Source organism: Dendrobium catenatum, unplaced genomic scaffold (assembly GCF_001605985.2).
Source record: "Dendrobium catenatum unplaced genomic scaffold, ASM160598v2 original_scaffold_274930, whole genome shotgun sequence".
Lineage (NCBI taxonomy): Eukaryota > Viridiplantae > Streptophyta > Magnoliopsida > Asparagales > Orchidaceae > Dendrobium > Dendrobium catenatum.
The window spans coordinates 600,410-619,892 of NW_021593325.1; the positions used below are offsets into that span (position 1 = coordinate 600,410).

The window sequence follows — 19,483 nt, forward strand, 5'->3', positions numbered from 1 at the left end:
CTCTTATAAGGGGTAATTAGGAGGCCGCATACATCACATGACTCGTTACTTGTCTCATAACAGAAGACCGGCCATCAGAAATACTCGCCATTATGTACGACAATGTGTCATCATTTATGCTCATCATCTTAGTCACAAGAAAGTGCCTACTTGAGGGACTCTTAGCTCGTCATATCGCAATCATTCGATCATGAGGCTTGACTTCCTTGCAACTCAAGTTCACTACCCTTCTTCCCTAGGTAATCCAAAGTTCCACCATAGGTAGCTAACCACTCTAGGGCACCTACTAGCTACATGCCACTATAGCTTAATACTGGCTAACTTACTCGCTCATATCCACTTGTTCGTACACACTTGGCATCACTAAACTTGCCCAGCAAAAAATTAATAAGATTATATAAAACTATTCTCCTTTCAGCCAGTCACACCTCAAAATTTATATTGAAAGAATTAGATTTATTTTAATTTTTTTCTTCAATTAAGAGAATACACATTTCATATAAATGGTGAAAAAAAATATGATTGTATTTATATTCATCAATATGTATAATTATTACAAACACAAAAATATTATATATACAATAGTCATGATACAAAAGTCTAGTTACATCGCTATAAATACACCATTCTATTTGGAGTCTCATATCGCATGGTCTTTACCCTTTCTGGAAATATGTAAAACTACTTAATGAGCATAAAAGCCCAACAATAATTAAATTCTTACAACTTAAATCAATAAAATAAAAAGTAAAATAATATATTGTAAATTATATAAAGAAATTTATGCATCAGTATATATGTCAATTAAATGCACAAACTCAATTTATAACACATCACATTGTAGTCTATTATATCATCATCAATAGTATTAGTAACAGTGATTCATACAAGTAATAATAATCAGCGTCGCTGTTAGTCATAATATCAGTAATAGTGAGCAATCTCAATAATATTAATAATATTGGCAGCAAAAATATCAGTACAGTGTAAGCTATAGTATCAGTACTAGTAATGAGTAATCAATGTCAATAATCAGTATTCTATCATATGTTCAAATGAGAGTATCTTGATTTTGATTTTACTCCTGCCCTTATTACTTCCATCCATCGACTCCTATCAGTGGACCACGTGGATCTTAAAAATATCATATAAGGTTATCATATATGTTATCTAATATCAATGAATATATTATTTCTTATTAGAGCAGTGTCAGTACATTACATCCTTTTAGTCATATCGGTATCACATTTTAGTATTATCATGTTAATCACAATACATCATTTCAGCATGTTTTTAATATGTTTTTCTCTATTCATTTTACCTAGAAATTTCTATTCACATATTTAACCGATCAAAATGTGATCAAATCATATTAAATTATTCAGAATGATCAAATTTATAACATATCAAAAGTTATACGATGAAATTTACAAAATCAAGAAAAATGTATTTTTGAAAAATTTAAGAGAGATAAATATATAGAAATCAAAATGATTGAAAATATATGTAAGAGGATAATTACTTACAATGCTTAGATTAATTTTCGTTAAAGGAACAACGGATGAAAATGATCATAAACTGGCTTTGTCTCTCCTCCTTCCCTCTTCTTCCTCCCCCTTCTCTCCCTCTTCTTCTCTTATTTCTTCCTGGCCAAGCAAAAGAGTTAGGTAGGCGATGCAAGGCATTTATGACAAAATATATTAAAAAATATTGTTAGTGGCCTAATGCCACAATGCTCAAACCCAACACTGCATGTCAAATTCAAAATTATCATAGAACAAAGACGCCAATATCACAACTACAGTTTCTGGTGCTATTGTGCTCTAAAACCTAGCGCTACATTGCTCACTAACACTAAGTCGAAGCTCTCTAGTTCAATTCAGTTTCAATTTATTTAAACACATTGCCTATTTTAAAGCATTGTATTTTTTTATTTTTTTTATAGATGTCGCCTTTTCTTTTGTAATTCTTAGGTCTCTATAAATGAGTAACGAGGAACAATTTGAATCTTTTTTAATCTTTATACTCTTGGGATCTTGACATCTTTGAGTACTTGTACTATATACTTTTTATAGTAGACTATTCTCTCAATTTTCATACATGTTTATAGGTCATCTCTTCTAAGTTAGCTAGCTGCGAGGGTCAGATGTCATCTACGAATAAATTTGGATCTTATACTGTACTGTTTAATTTATAGTTGGAAATAAAATTTGATGTGCTGACTGTCTGATTGACATTATTTGATCTCTTGACATTGAATGAATAATTATAAAAATGAGTTGTTAATAATTAATTAATGAACTTGAAGGACAGCCAAAAAATTGAACAAATTATCCTCTACTTACTGCCTCCACTCCTCAACACCTCTCTTAGTGGTAAGGCATCATTTTTTTTCTTATTTTTTTTCTTTTTCTAACTATTATTATTATTATTATTATTATTTATTTAAGTTGAGTTGCATAGCATATATGTAGCATTTGTCATAATTTTTTTATGAAGGATGATATTATAAGTTCAAAAAATTTATTAATTGCTTATGTTGTGTTCCATCATAGTGTAAGTTTTAGTTTCTTAATTTGGCTTTTGTACGAAGTTTGGATTAAACGCTGTAAAAAAAATAATATAAATATATATATAATTATATATATATATTATATATATATATATAATATATATATATATATATATATATATATATATATATATTATATATATGTGTGTGTGTATACTTGTTGGGAAGTGCAATTACATGCGAAATAAATAAGAAAAATTAAAAGTGGAGTGAAGAAGAAAAAAACATCAAGATTTAACATGAACAAATTTAAAATCAAGAAAAAATCGTTAGAGCCACACACACCACACCAAGAAATTCACTATATGAATTGAAAGAAATATATTATAGATCTTTTTTTTCTCACTCATTCTCTCTCTCTCTCTTTATCTTTTTTTCACTTCACACATTATTGTCTCCTCAAAACATATAAGATTACACCCTTAAAAAACATCGAGAGGATGCAACTTTCAAGTGAAATAAAAGAAGAGGGAAGAAAAATTGCTTAGCTCGACTCATAGCACCGCGACGCTCTACTCTTTATCTCCATCCGAAGTCTGAAGCCATGCAGTGCTCAAGCATACAATGTCGTGACATTGTGCTAATTGTACATAATACATTTTTTTCCTTGAGCAGGAGGGGCTCCCCCTAGCCCCTCATTAAGCTCGACCGGACAAAATTTGAGATATGAACCAACAATACAATCTGAAATAATCAAATTCCAACATAAAACTAACATACTTCCTAAAGCTTAATTAAAAAAGACATGGTTTTTCTTTAATTCCTGTGACTAACATGAATTTGAATTAGAGAGGCTTACATAATACATAATATATATATATATAACTAAAACAAGTAATTTTTTATATTTGAGCAATACATTTATTGAATGTTTATACTTCTGGCCAAAAAAAAAAATGTAGGTGGACATTATCCATCGTGAGCTCTTCCTAGTTCCGTTGATGATCTGATCACCATTAAATTTTGGAGTAATAGTGAAGCGGCTTGCGAAGATGAAGAATATTTATAGCATAATCAATTTTATCTTTAATTAATCAATAGTTATCAAACAATTGAATGCATATATTTTCATGATTAGCTAAACAAATTTTTAATCAATTAGCAATTATAAGAAATATTTTAGGATACCTTAATCAAACAAATATAAAATAATATTGTTTTTCCAATTTTTTTTTTTATTTCACTAAACAATGAAAATCCAATGAAGCGAATAGGTATAGAAATTAAACTTGATTATATTGAACTTCTTCTTTGATGCTCAAGTTATGCACTGACATGAACTTCATTTTATTATCTTTGAGGTTATTCCACACAAATTTTGCACTAAAAAAATAACTTCATAAAATAGTAAGAAAATTATCTCAAATAAAGTCTTAATTTCTCTTAAAACCCCAAAAAATAACAATTTCACAATTAAATATTAAAAATTAAATTTAAAAATTAAATTAATAATTAATCTAATGTTAATTAGACAATTAATTTTAATTAAGTCACAATTGAACCAAACAAAAATTAAGATAGAATACATAGGGTAACACCATATTCTCAACAGAGAAATAAGATAGAAAACATCATCAAGCCTTATCCCCACTACGTGGGGTCGGCTACAGAATCATTTTTTTCCCATTGTGTTGTCATAAAGGTCAAATTCTCGTTTAAATCTAATAAAAGAAAGATTCATTTCTAATATTTTATAACCAAGTCTTTTTAGGTCTACCTCTACAAATTCTTAGCATAAGTCAAATCTAATACCGTCTACTCTACACTACCGGTGCTCATTGGAAAGCTGTCTTTTATGTGACTAAACCATCTAAGGCGTCTCTCTCTAATCTTATCTTCTAGTTGAGCTACTCCAACATTTTCACGCATATGCTCATTTCGTATCCTATATATAAGGGTAAAGCCACTCATCCATCTGAGCATCCTCATCTCTGTCACACTTAACTTAGTATTATGCTTCTCTTTTAATGGCCAACATTCAGCACCATAAAGCATTGCAGGCCTCACTATCATTTTATAGAATTTTCCCTTAAGTTTGAGGGATACTTTTCTATCACACAACAAGTCTGATGCATTCCTCCACTTCAACCATACAACTTGAATTATGCTGATAATATCCCCATCTATTTCACCATCACTCTGAACAATAGATCCAAGATATCTATAACGTGTACTCTTATTAACAACTTGATTGCCCAAAGTCACAATTCCCTCACTAGGTCTATTGCTACTAAAATTGCACTCCATATATTCTATTTTAGATCTACTCAAGCGAAAACCTTTAGACTCTAATGTTGACCTCCATAATTCAAGTATACTTTCAACTCCCTCTCTAGTTTTATCAACAAGAAGAATATCATAAGTAAAAAGCATACACCAAGATGCATCCTCTTGCAAATGTCTAGTGAGAACATCCATGACTAAAGCAAAAAGATATGGGCTTAAGGCTGATCCTTGATGTAACCCAACCGAAATAGGGAAATACTTGGTCAAACCATCTTGTATTTGAACACAAGTAATAGCTCCTGCTTACATATCTTTAATGATTTGAATATAAGCATTATTAACTCCTTTCTTTTCAAGAACTCTCCAAAGCACTTCTCTTGGAACTTTATCATATGCTTTTTCTAAATCAATAAATATCATATGCATATCCTCCTTGTTTTCTCTATATTTCTTCATCAAACCTCTTAATAAATGTAAGACTTCCATAGTCAACCTACCCGGCATGAATCCAAATTGACATTAGTATCACACCACAACCTATGCTCCATAACTCGCTCCCATAGTTTTAAAGTATGATACATTAACTTAATTCCTCTATAATTCACACAATCTTGTGCATCACCTTTATTCTTAAAAGTAAGAATTAACACATCCATTCTCCACTCATCTGACATCTTTTTAGTCTTCAAAATAGTATTAATACATGAAGCTAAAACACCATATTCTCAAAAAAAAATAAAATCTCAACAAAATGAATACATGAAGCTAAAACAAAGGCCATTACCACAGGAATTGATATAATGACCATTCTTAAGAATTCATGAATATATTACTCATAAAATAACAAAAGAAAAAAAAATATACATCCAAACAGATGAGACCTCCCACAGCACTTGCCATCTCATTTCCAAAAAGGCTCACATTGCCATATTTCCGCTACCAATTGCTTGATTCAAATCTCCCAAGTTTTTCCTGATAGATTACCGAATCAACCAAATCACCCAGCCTTTATGCTTTTTAACTGAACTCATATGCCTCTGCTACCCAAAGGAAATTTCTTTTCAAATAATATGATTTCAATGTTTATGCCTGGGAATAAAATTAGTTGTTAATAAGAAAAAAAAAGAGAAAAAAAAAAAGAATATTGCAGCTTATTGCCAAAACATACCGTGGGTGTAGGTAGGAGGAGGAAAGCGAATGAGAGAACATACAAGAAGACGCAAATGGCTAACCCTGCAATAAAATTTTGCAGTAGGCGCTTGTTGTCTTTTGTAGGGACGAATGCATTCTTTAGAGTATTTGTAAGCTCAAAGATCCTATACGATATCTGCGAACAGAGGTGAAATATACATGTATGATGATGATTTTCTCGCGTTTTCAAAAATTCTAAAATTTTGATGAGGTACTCACGAATAGATAGATTGTGGTGGTAAGCATAAAATTGAGCAGTGGGTAATTTGGAATAAAAGAAAGCAGCCATTTGGGTTGACCATTTGGCTGGCTTGACCTGCAAATTTCAAGGAGCAGTAATTTCAATTCATTAGACAGGTGACTATGTATGAAAAATCATAGACAAAATGATAGGTTTAAACTACTCATACAGTTTTTACATAACTAGAAGATGGATCTACACACCCCAAAAAAAGCTTGAAAATAACTCTTGTCAAAATGTGGATATGTAAGGCTTCGTTTGGTACGGCTTTTTTACTGCTTCTTAAAGCAGCTTTTTAGTACAAAAATAACTGTCTCAAACGAAGCCTAAGGTTCATTTCTGAAAGCAATAATTAGATAGGTAATGCAGTGGAAAATAATCAACTTTTTAGTAGTCAACGTTAAGTCCTGTTTGTGACAATTTTCACAAGTAATTTTATATAGTGCCCTTAATTATTATTTTGTCAATAATGAAAGATGAAATAATTATTGTCATTGTAATTATGTATTTCATTATTTTAATTTTAATAGGGTTATAAAGCAACGAGATTATGGCTACTATTATATGTTCTTAAACTATAATTCAAATGGTTAAATGATGGATGGACTAAACAAAGTGCTTTTTCTGACATCTCTGAAAATTGATTCTCCTTAAAGTTAGTCAGGTTCCTCACTTTTGTGAGGCATTTATTCTTCTAATCTTCTCAAATCTCAGTTTCTTATCTTCTCTAGATCTTTCTGGTTATTCCCCTATAATAAATTTTTTTCTTTTCGATAACTTAAATGTTTAAAAGCAAAAATAATCTACACTTCAACTGTCATTTCATCAATAGGTCCTGAACGGATATCCAAGAAAGCATAGTTCTTAGATGCAGAGTTAAAAAAAGGAAAAACATTATATTGTATTGACATAAATTTTTAAATTTGTATGAAGAATAGTGTTGTATATGAAAATTTTAAATTGCATTAATTTTAAAATAAATGATCAAATCAGTTCTAACACAATTTATATCAGAATAGAAGACAAAAATTATTCCTAAAGAAAACCAAACTCATATATTCATTGTTTGCTTATAACCAAAAAATGATACGATGACTCAGTTGTTTATTTTATTAGAGAAAACACGTTAGTTAAAGAAGCTATTTGATTAGAATTAGATAAAAAGAAAAAAAAAACATTTTATAAATGTCAAACTCCATTCTCACCGAAGCCAAATATGGATCTGAGAGATATATGTCTCAAGCGTGATCTTGCCAAGCCACCTAAGCAGTAGAAATAAAATAATGAAACAAGGATGATTGCATATTGATATAAAATGAAAACTCAAGAAAAATGGCAATAATTGTCCAGAAGATTTGGCTTACGCAAAAAGAGTCAAGGAATAATTTCGCAACTGCTGGGTTGCATTTCGCAAGCAAATATAAACACTAAAAAACATAATAAAAGGAGGTATTAGTTGAGAAACAGTACCAATTTGAATTAAAGGGACATTTTTTCTTGAATAAACTCTGTACTTACGTGATTGGGATCCATGACGTATAGGGATGATACTTATTGTAACTAACTTTATCTAGTTTGTAAATGTACTCGTACCACAAAAAACCAACCTAACAAAATAGGATTCATTAGTCATGTACTTAATTATAAAAAGATAGAGACTTGATCTTAACAAAGTGAATCGTAGGGCCTACCATCAAACTAACTGCAATTATACATGTTTTAATTGAGAACCTGAGTTTGGCTTCAGCTTCTTCAACTTTTTCCATCCATCTTTCAACCTGATATGGAAGAGGATTGAAATACCTAAGAAACCTCACATAATCACAAATCCAACGCTCCAAGAAAGAAACAGTGGGATAGTAAATAGCTTGGAATGGGAACATAATAAATCAATCAACAAATGATGCTAAAAAAACTCACATTTGGATGGTAGTAAGCATATATCATTCCTATGATCCAGATGTAGCGATCAAGTCCGGATCTGAAATGCCACTCATGCAAAAGAGGGAGGTTCGCCTTAGAAGGCTCTGGATCTTTATACCCTGCAACCGGAAAGCACAACTGTCACTTGTGTGAGATTATCAAAAACAAAAGAGGGCTCTGTAGTATGTAGGATCTGAGAAACCAACCTAAAAAGAAGGTGAAGGGGCTCCAAAGAAGATAAAAAACCCCAGGAACTTCCCAAATCAAGAACACCACCAAAAAACAGGACATGATCTTCACAGCCATCACTGACCCAATCTCATTGTATTTGTTGAAGATACCAAGCGTCACGTATACCATGACTGTGAAGAGCGTATGCATTGGGCAGATATAATATAGCATGTAATCATTGTTGAGGACGATGCAACAAAATATCACAAAGAAATTTAGACGCCACATCATCTGCATTTCATTTATTAAAATTGTCGACAATAACATAAGTAAAACAGCGTATATGCAAGAACATAAATATTACAACATGAAGGTTAACAATCATAGGTACCTGAGCAAATCGTGCAAGACTAAAATCCTTCCTTATATAATAGTAAGAGAAGTTCCCGAATCCAGTCATCCAGACATAGGCAGCAATGAACACACGTATTGCGTTGTATATCTCCGTGGCAGCAAAATAGTGGTACATCAAAAATAAGACCTTGCAAAGGAGGAGAAAATGATATCAAAGATTGGAAATATTGTCAGACACGACGACCTTTGATTGTCCAATTAAAGAATTATGACCGGTATTGATGATCATGTCAAAGATGAATTTTCATTTTTTTTCTAAGAAAAATTCATGCTCATGGTAGTGCAGTAAAAAAACAAAAAAAAGCTTCACCGACATGATAACCATTTAGGCTGCAGATTCCTTTCTCCTCCCACTTAAATATTACGTAAATAAAACTGATTAATTTAAAAAATTTCTCCCTAAATTTCTTCCGAAAGAAATAGAAAAAATGAATAATCACAACCAAAGTATTAGGTAGGTACATGGCCAGTACCTCCAAACATCAAAATCAACGACGTAATAGTTAACTTGCTCATGAAAGCATGTTACTACACCACGGTTAATTATTTCTACCATTTTATTTCCATCAAATATTTGTCAAACATCCTAGCTCTTTAATTAAGTTATATGAGCCCATTCTTGGCACTATACACAATTGAAGACAAGAAACTGCGAGAAACATTTTTGAAGTCCTTCCTTTGCCAATCTTCAATTTAAACATTCCGCTACGGATATAAGAGGATTTTTAAGTAGGTCAAACAAAGGGCAGCCTAGTAGGAGTATGCCTTTATAATGAGAGATTATTACGTTCAGAGTCTGGACATAGCTTTTCATTTGGACTCCAATCAGGTGAAGCAATGTAGATTTTTTTTGAATTTTCCCTCTTGGATACACACCATGTAAAAGAGAAAAAAAGCCATGTGGTTCCACCTAAAGATCTCACATCTTTAGACATGCTACTGGACTCCAATTGCTTTCATGTAAAGAGTAGTGCAGTAGCAACTTTCCATGTTGTTAAGATACGTTGTATCAATTTCAATGAAATCAAAATATCCAAATTATAACGTGAAAAAATACTCTTTTGCTTATGGATGAAATTTAGACAGCGATAAAATGCTACTATCAAGATCGTGAAGTTACATCTTTATGCCCAAGTTTTGAGGCCAGTACTTGCAGTATGAACAGCTAAATAAAATCATTGCGATGACAACTAAAGGTATACAGTAAGTTCAAAAAATGTTTCAAATAACTTCAGCATTAGAGTAAGGTAAAAGGAAGCAAACAAACAACTGATCGACATAGTTCTAGGTAACAAATCGTTACAAGGAAAGAAGCAAGCAACAGCAAAACTTAGTTACCAACCTGCATCCATCCCTTCCACTCTTCAGTTTGATGCCGGTTTAAGTAAAGAATAGATTTTCCTGAGAACGCTGACTTGTCATGGTGCTTCTTTAAAGAAGTCATGGCAGATGCTACGATGAGAAGAAGGTAGAGGAAGACAAATAGGTCACGGCTATAACTCTGGAAAAATCAAAAGCAGACATGTAAAACAGATGTAAGTATTCATATGCATTGAAAACAATGAAGCTTTAGTTTCATGCCACAGCTCTTTTTTTGTAGAAAATACTCTATAGGAAATAATTAACATACTTGAAAAGAACATCACAATCATCAACATTAAACTTATCCCAATTCACAACTACTTGGGGTTGGAATTATGAAATCTCCTTCTCCATTCATTCATTTTGAATGCTACATGAGATTTGAACTCTAACAAACTTGCACATTAATTCTAATTATCCTTCTTATTAGTGTATTTTTTATGCACATGCCCAAATCACAAAATCTACTTTCTAGTGTGACATCATTAGGTTCTACTCTCCGCATCCAATGAACATAATAATTTTTTTATCCTCAAAATAGTATTATAATATCACCTTACAATTCTTCTCTCTATCACAATCACCTAAGTTATCAGTTGCTTGCTTTTCAAATCATGAATGTAAACAGGGACGGATCCAGCTTCTTTTTTTAGGGTGGGCAAAAAAAAAAAATTGTGAGGGATGGGCAAAGATGCTTATGATTGATAAAAGTAGAGCAAAAAAAATTTTTAAGGGGGGAAAAATGCCCAAAATACCAAAAATATTTCAAAATGCCCCCTCTAAATATTTAAAATAAAAAATTTTGAGGGTGGGCATTTGCCCACCCTAAGCCATGGGTGGATTTGCCCATGAATGTAAATCCATATTTAGGTAGGTCAGTTTACTCGAGTTATGACGTGGATCAAAATTATGTTCATTAAGTCGTTGAAGATTGAACCAGCTTGAATCACTCACAACTCAAAACTCATCAACCCTGAAATCACCTAAAGCCTTGAAATCAGCAAGACACCCAATTATTAGAAAGTCACCTCAAAGCTAGTTTTACTCAGGTCTCAATACTAAGCTGCTAAGCATGACCAAAAGACACATAAAATTGCCACTCACCTACTTGCCAAGATCACTCATCAATGTGTTGAGTATACTCCCCCCTAATGCCACAAAACCAATAAAAAGTTCTTGCCCGAATTACTCTTCACAGAAACCAACTTGTAATACACTACATGCTTACTCTCTGAGTTGCCTTTGACTCACCAAGTGAACTTGCCCACTACGCTATCAACTATAATGAGATAATCATGTTCTTTTTGATGTAAAGGTATCAAATTGCCAGCTCTTTAACATCGGTCCATGTCTCTACCTATAAATAGATGGTCAAAGATCAGGTATGACTATACTAAAAAAAGACAAATTTCACACGATCTCTTATTTTGAATTGTGTTTCCTTGATTTGGTGGTCTGACTCACCTTATCTAGTAAAGGAGTTCAACTGAGTTTTCTATAAATCAATTCTCTAAGAGATTCACAGTGAACAACCTTCTCCCCTTTTCTTGCATCCAAGTATGATTCAATCCTCAAAACAATCTAGGTTATTTTCAAGGAAAACTTTGAATCCAACATCCTCTTAGATGTTGTGACCATGGATAATGTTGAAGATTGAAACCAGAGCATGCATCTCCCCAATGATCGTAGGAGGCCTCTTCACAGTGAGCTTTGACGAAGATGATCCAGAACATCATTGAGCACTTTCCACAAGTTATTCCTCCTTTTTTCTCCTTGCAGGTGAGAAATTACTGCATCCCTTGGTCATCAACATCGCTTAATTCTGAGGAATGTTGTTGCAGTTCCGTCTTAAGAAGATGAACCTTACCTCCTAAGAAGAGTGCTGTTGAAGTTGTCATCTCCTAAAAAGCTTAGAGCTTAAAGATTTAGTCATCCTCACAAACCTAATCAGGAAATTCAAAATTGGGCACAGAGATCCCCTTTAGCTTGGTCAAACCTACTGATTACATGGGTAAACAATTAACTACAAGGTAACTTGTTCATTCCATGACAATATGTCAACTGTATAGTAAAATATTGGCTTCATTATGAAGGGTAACTATACCATGAAGCATCGACTTCATTAAACTAAGGTCAAGCATACATAACACAAATCAACAAGAACTAAGATCTAAACAAATTTTTTAAATTATCATAAACATATATTCAAAGAAAGAACATTTCATTCATTAAGAATAACTTCAACCAACAAAAAGTTTAAGAAAAGAAAGTATCAAAAACACAATATCTAAACTTTCACTTTTCTTGCATGAGGCATACATAAAAATTGGCTCAAAAGAAAAAATCTTCTCCAAGGAGTGTTAAAATTCGGATTGTCAACAAATCTATTCACCTAAGTCTGAGAAGATGGCACAATGGTATCAAATCCACAAATTAGCATCTAAAACCTTAGCCAATATAACTGCTCCTTATTTCGCAGTTTCTCGGCATCAACATCTTCCTCTAAAGTGTTGTCTAAACCAATTGAGGTTATGGATTCTAATGGTTCTTCTTCTCAATCTTTATTTTCTTTAATAAGGGTCTCTGTTAAAGATAATCCCTCAATGGATAAAGAGAATTTTCTCTTATTTGCTTTCTTATTAAACCGTTTCAGTAAAATATCCAAAACATCTGAGCCGAGAACTCCATTGAATTTCTTCATTTCTAAAAAAACAAGACATTGGAAAATCAAAGGTCAAGGTCACAACAAGTTCAAATCTTTACTTTATATACACCTATCCTAAAGTGTCAAACACATATCAAGAATCCAAGTATTCACTAATTACTTTACTCTAGATTAATTAATGGTTGCAATTCGAGGCACCCAACATGAATTAAGTTTTTCAGTACTTAATTCTCTTATACTCCTTAACTTCTCAGAAGGGAAAGAGAGTTGAAGAATGCATGCACACCCATATTTTCCTGGGAAGATTAATCAATCCATGATGTGGATCTAAAATGGGTCCACAAAGTCGACGTGTATTGAACTGGCCTGAACTGCTTGCAACTCTATACTCATCTACTTGAAAATCGTCTGAAGCCTTCAAATCAGCAAGACACCCAAGTATCACTAAGTCACCTAAGAGCTTACCTAAACTCTATCCTCACTACTAAGTTACTGAACTCGATTAAATGGCTCATGGAGTCTCCCACTAACCTATTTGCTAAGAGTATTCACCAATGTGTTGAGTTAAGAGCCTAAGACTCACCAGGTGAACTCATCCACTACATGATAAGGTAGAGAGAGATCATCCTATTCTTTTCTATGCAGTTGTCCAGTTGTTAACTCAATATCGTTGACTATGTCTCCAACTATAAATAGGAGGTAGGAGGCCAAAGGTCAAAAGCACAACCATATAAAGTTACAAAAAGTGAGACATCAAATTTAAAAAAAATAAAATGAAACACTCTATTTCTTTGAATCATTCCCTTAACTCAATCCGATTTTTCCCTGTTCATTTAAAGGAATTCAATCAGATTCTCTGTAAACCAATTCTCCAAGGAATTCTCTACCTATCCAAGTGTGATTCAATCCTCCCAAGTAAAGGTTAGTTTATTCTCTACAGACAACTTTGAATCCAATAATGTATATATCACAAAACAATGAAGGTGCCATAAATGTGTTCTACAAGTAAGGTGCCATGTAATACTTGTACATGAGATTATTTGATGACTTGGAAACGCGTTGACAGGCAACGCCTGAAGTTTCCTAAAGAACACAATAATATCAAAGGTATTTGATTTTCCATTCCAATATAATAATCAAGATTAAGAGCGTAATGCTAAAGGCAAATTTTATGTACTTATACCAATTCCAAACAGATTGTCTAATGGAGCTGAGAAGACCAACCAAACCTAATTTCATGAAAGTGCAAGGAAAAAAAAATGATGGCTTATCAAATATCAAATGGCCATAGGAAAAACGCTGATAAAAAAGCAAAAACACCAAAATGTACAGCTCAGTATGATCAATGTAATCAATAAACTGCATGTCCTTAGCAATTTAAGATATTAATGAAAATGAGAGTAGCCTGTTTCTAAGCCATTGTATACCAGAACCTTCCGGTACTATTTTAATAACAAATTTTTATCCTTCAACTACAGGGAATGTACCTATGTAGGGGCGAAGCTATAAATTTTTATTATTGGGGCACAAATTGATCATTTTCAAATTACTCTCAAACATCTTCGGGTGATTTTTTTTCCTTTTCTATTTAATAGTTTATTGTAAAGTAATATTTTGATCTTTCAAAATTTTAGTATTATTTTTAATAATTTATCAAATTTTATATTGTATTAGTTGTCTTAGACATAAATCTATAATTACTTTATTTCAACTTAAATATTTAAGAATTAACTGTATAAAAAAGAAATTTAATACATAATTATAATATAAATATAAAACAGTAAGAGTAGAAGCAACAATTGCTTGGTGGCTTAGTTGGTATCATCAACTCAAGTAAAGCCAGTGAGCTGAGTTCGAATCCCAGGATTGTCCCATTTATTGTGGGTTATTGTTATATGTTATATGGTTTTGATGTGGGCTTTTTCTTGTTCAAGTATGGGCTAGAGTTTTGTAGTGGGCTTTTTTGCTTTGTGTTTATGTTAATGGACCAGTGTGGGCCCATGCCCCTATGGTCCCCACTGTAGCTCTAACCCTGCCTATATGGTATAAACTAATTAAAAAGAGAAAATCACAGATAACCGACAACTGCATGCAGAATTAATTAGCATTGATTATTATCTAGCTTTTTCACATTTGCAAATTTTAAAACAGACATAGAACATGCTGGATACAATAAGCTGAAGCAGAGGAACAATCATCTTTAAAAAACATTCTAATAGTTCAAACTGAAGACTGAACAAACCTTGCTGGTTTCTGAGAACAAGTTGGTTCGGTCACATATGTAGAAGTAGACCAGGAAGCCACCAAATTCTGACCTGTATGACATAAATTAGACATGGGACAATGAATGATAACAATAGATATCTCAAGTAAAGATATGCCAGAGAACTTACAATGCACGTAAAAGTGCCCGGTTTTCAACTAAGAAGGATTCATCCATCGTTACAAATCTGCAGCATATGTTACGCCAGAAATAGTAATTTCTTACAGCTTGGACAGTCATGGTAATTTAAGTCTCTATTGCTTATTTTCAGTAACAAAAATATTTTCCACTGATGTTTAATATTAACCTTATTACAGTTGTACGAATAGAAGCACTCTGAAACTTCGCAGATGCAGACTTTGATAAGCCTCCTTCAAGCAACATGACGTGGTCGCCTTCTTTAACCATTACATTTCCTAACTCAACCAGATTGGTATCTGAATGGCTGCAAATAACATATACAATATACTTAGAAGCATATAAAAAGATGATCTGTACATAAAGGTGGCTTTTTTTGTCTTAGTATTAGCAATGTATACGGAAGCAGGCACATAAGAATTTCAAACTTCAACCATAAATGACTCTGCTTAATTTGGAAATCAATCAGTCTATTAAAGAAAATAAAACTTTTATTTTGTAATATCTCAAGGAACTTTAAATGCAAATAAATGCTAGTAACATCCACATCTCACCTTGTTTAAGATTTAGAAGCATGTATATAGCCTCCTTTTATCATTATTTTGAAGACCTCTCATATATAGATGAATTCATGTATAATACAAATTAAATGGTTTGTTCATAAATAGCAAAACAACTATTTTTTAAGACAGTTGTGAAGAAAAATGCTCTGAAGCATTTTGACTGGCGTGTATAATCAACAGAACATCTAAAAAGAACTAAATTCAAACATGTGCTTCAAAAACAAGTTAAAGGTGCCAGTGTGAACAAATGTCCTTAAAACACATATTGGACAAGCATACATGATCCAAGGAACATATAAAATAACAAGAAAATCCAAAATTATTCATGTTAAAAAAACAAACAATGGAATAGTGTTCCAAACTAAAATGAATAAGGACCAAAATTATGCATTAATAATTGAACCCTTATATTTTGACATAAGAAAAATAATCAACGAACACTTCACAATTGATTAAACACAAAAAGATTCAAACATGAAACTTCTAATGAGTATCTTCAGTTTGAAGAAGAATCTTACACTTTCAAAGGAGAGGAGAATTTCCTGTATTCCAATATCTCTGAATATAACCATGCTGTAAATACAGGAATAAATCCCAACAAAAAAGAAACCTGCATCAAAATAAACTATTATTTAATATTTGCGTATTAGGAACTCATCAAGAACAGATGTGGCATTTGCAACTATCCAAATCCTGAAGTAATCATCATGCAGCTCAGAAAATGCTACACAAAATCTTGGAATTGTCAGGCACAAAATGAACTTGATTGTATGCATGTTTTCCATTATGGTACCAATCTAAAAAAAAAGGAGAAGAACAATAAATTGTTAATGAGCTCAAAATAAACAATGCTCATAAACATCTCAGCAATAGGTAGAGTAATAATAAAGACTTATAAGACACAATATAATATCGTTGATTGAATTGATTGTAGTGAAGCATGGCTAGGAACATATAAAATAACAAGAAAGCTCATTTCAATTAAGAGTTTGGGCAGTTACAGACTAAGCACGACCTCTCAGATATTCTAACTCAAAAGACTAGCACCAAAGAGACTAATCTCATGTCCTCCTATGATGTTCCTTTATAAAGATAGAGATTGATGGTTACAACAAGTGCGCATTTAATGCAGAAAATTGTGACCACAATAGTGGTATTTACAAGGAATCGACATCAAATGGGTGCCAAAATTGTGAATTACAAAATTCTTGAGTGTTTTTCCGAAAATTCTTTTCAAATTTTGTCTTAGCCTCAACTTCACTTGATAGCAATGCGCTTAAGTTGGGTTTCTCTTGATAGCAACTTGGATTTTCTCAAATATCCCCTTCTTAGCTTTCAAGTCATCTTGCTTTGTCCCATATCATTGAGACATTGATGTCTTGGTCATTCTAACTATTAAGTAGAAAAAAAAAAGAGTAAATATATCCATGCTGACTATGACAAAAATAAAAATTTAAGATAAATGTTTGAAAAAAATAAAAAATATAGAGAGAAAAAATGATCATACTAGAGGGATGTTATGAGTTAAATGCATTGAATGTAAGATATTGAAAAATAGATTTGAGTGATTGGGCTAGTAAATGAAGTATAGAAGAGATGCCAATAAGGTGTAGACCAAAACTACCATCAATAGAATTGCAAAAAAGACTTTGGACAAACTAGCTTTAATATCTCATGCAACACTTAGGATAAGGCTAATGATAATGATGGTGATTACGACAATATGTGCATCTAAACAACAATTTATATGAGCACATGCATAAACATGTTTGTATGTGAATTCATGCGTATAATTGCAAAGTATGAATGTAGCATGTGTTGAAAAAGGAATGGACCGTGTGCATTCCACTCCATCTACACACACCTAATATGTGCATAAGTAATGTGTCTATTGGCAGGCACAATAGTAAGCATGAATGTATGTTCAGCCACACAATATTGTAAATTCCACTATGGAAGTATGAATGTATGCATATATGCACCCTTTGTGTGTATGTGCATTTATCTCTATGCATTATTTTCAAAATACCCAGCCATGTACCCATGTAGCTACTAGTATATAGTTTTGATATAAATGTAAAAACATATCTAAACATAAAATAGTATACATGCACCTATGCATATACACATGTGTAATCACATTTATTCATGAATGCATGTTCCTATGTATGTTATATATGTGTGCAAATCTTTCCTACATAACATTTATATACATATCACCCATATCAGTAACTTATTTTCCAAAAAATCATGGCAATCCCAAAATTTATAGGGCAACCCATTATCCTGCTTACTCATGTTCAATACTCTTGAACTGCTACATAAATGTGATCTCTAACATTTCATATATCTATGGCATTTATCTAGGTCTGGTGAAGCTTGGCCATGCAGATTAAGGAGACGAGTGGTGAGCAGTAAGAAAGTATCACAGCCAAGTGACAGCCACGGCCTCATTCCTTAGCATGCTTAAGCAATTCCCCGTTTATAACTAGAGCATCTTCACGGTATTTCACGCTTTCGTATACCATCATTCTTCAAACTAATGGTTAACAAACCCTAACCAATAAGCATTCTCAGTGCAAGTTCAAAGAACGGATTAAGCTATTTCCTAACGCAATGCGACCTCCAATTAGCAAGTGAAAAACAAAAATCAATTAAGCAAATAAGCTTCAGATCCAGAAAGCACACGTTCAAATTAAAACGGCGAGATAAAAAAAAAAAGAGAAAGAGCGCTTCACCTGACCGGCAGTTAAGGGACCGGAATCCACCATCATCCTCGGGTTTCAGCTAAGAAAAACCAAACAACGCGCCAAATCAGAATAGAAAGCAACCCCACAAAACGTATACAATGCTTCAAAGATCGAAATGAGAAGCATACATACTTCCGATATGAAGAGAATCGTCCTTCTCTTTTCCCCCTTTCCTCCTTTCCCCCGCTTCGCAGGTCAGAGTAACCGCCTCCGGCGAATCTTCATTAACACGAGGAAGTCGAGGATGAGATGTGAGGATTTAAACGAAAAGGAGATGGAGCGGATCTGAAGCAAGGAAGACGCAGCCCGCGGGAGATGACGGGTCGTTCTCGGTGGAGGTTGGAAATGTGAGGAGAAAAAGAAAAGGGTGAGCGGTTGGGGGTTGTTGGTTCCTTTCCTTCTAGTCCTCTCCTTCGCCAAGATGCATTACAAAAATTGCATAATTTTACAGCAAAATCGACGCGAGGAAGAAGAAAATCGGATTCGGCGCAAATTGTTCTTGCCGCTTGACTTTCTCGTCCTCCTTATTTTCGATTAGTTCTGCTTGTAATCTAGCGAAGTGAAAGCCTTCAAGCATTCCATTCATTCGTTCAATGTAGTGTGGGACGGTGTGGCCTCTTATGTAACCAGGTCGTGGCGGTCGCTAGTCACGTTGCACGCAGCGTAGTGTCACGGGCTATGGACCGTACATCAGTTACTCCGTCGCGCGGCTACACAAATGGCTACGTATTATAAGCCGAAAGTCCACGCAGAATATTTTTGGGAATAGCGAGCGGAGCAGCTCAATTTAATTAATAAACAATAGAGTCGTTGCGTGGAGTTCAAATTGGATATATTTTTTTTAATATTTAGGAGCAAAATATATACACAAAGACTCAAATTCAAAATATTTTTATTAAAAATCTAAGCTTTCAACCAATATGATAAGATAAGCTGTGTAATTAAAGAATTTTTTAATTGGATTCTTTAAAATAAAATTTAAAGTTATTAAAATTAATTTGATA

The 19,483-nt window shown here is 33.0% G+C and overlaps 1 protein-coding gene across 1 annotated transcript; it reads right to left on the reverse strand.

The window, feature by feature from the left end:
- Window positions 1–5,564: 5,564 nt before the first annotated feature.
- On the reverse strand, window positions 5,565–19,068 carry LOC110098720 (protein REDUCED WALL ACETYLATION 1). The gene is made up of 17 exons (XM_028692776.1): window positions 18,612–19,068; window positions 18,468–18,516; window positions 16,248–16,339; window positions 15,336–15,473; window positions 15,159–15,215; window positions 15,008–15,080; window positions 10,081–10,239; window positions 8,716–8,865; window positions 8,360–8,615; window positions 8,151–8,272; window positions 7,922–8,008; window positions 7,749–7,837; window positions 7,595–7,657; window positions 7,436–7,492; window positions 6,209–6,305; window positions 5,967–6,125; window positions 5,565–5,887 (listed from the first exon to the last, which is right to left on the reverse strand). Exons 2-17 carry the CDS (start codon window positions 18,501–18,503, stop codon window positions 5,882–5,884), a joined length of 1,641 nt encoding a protein of 546 aa, XP_028548609.1. The 5' UTR covers window positions 18,504–18,516; window positions 18,612–19,068; the 3' UTR covers window positions 5,565–5,881.
- Between the last annotated feature and the right edge of the window lie 415 nt (window positions 19,069–19,483).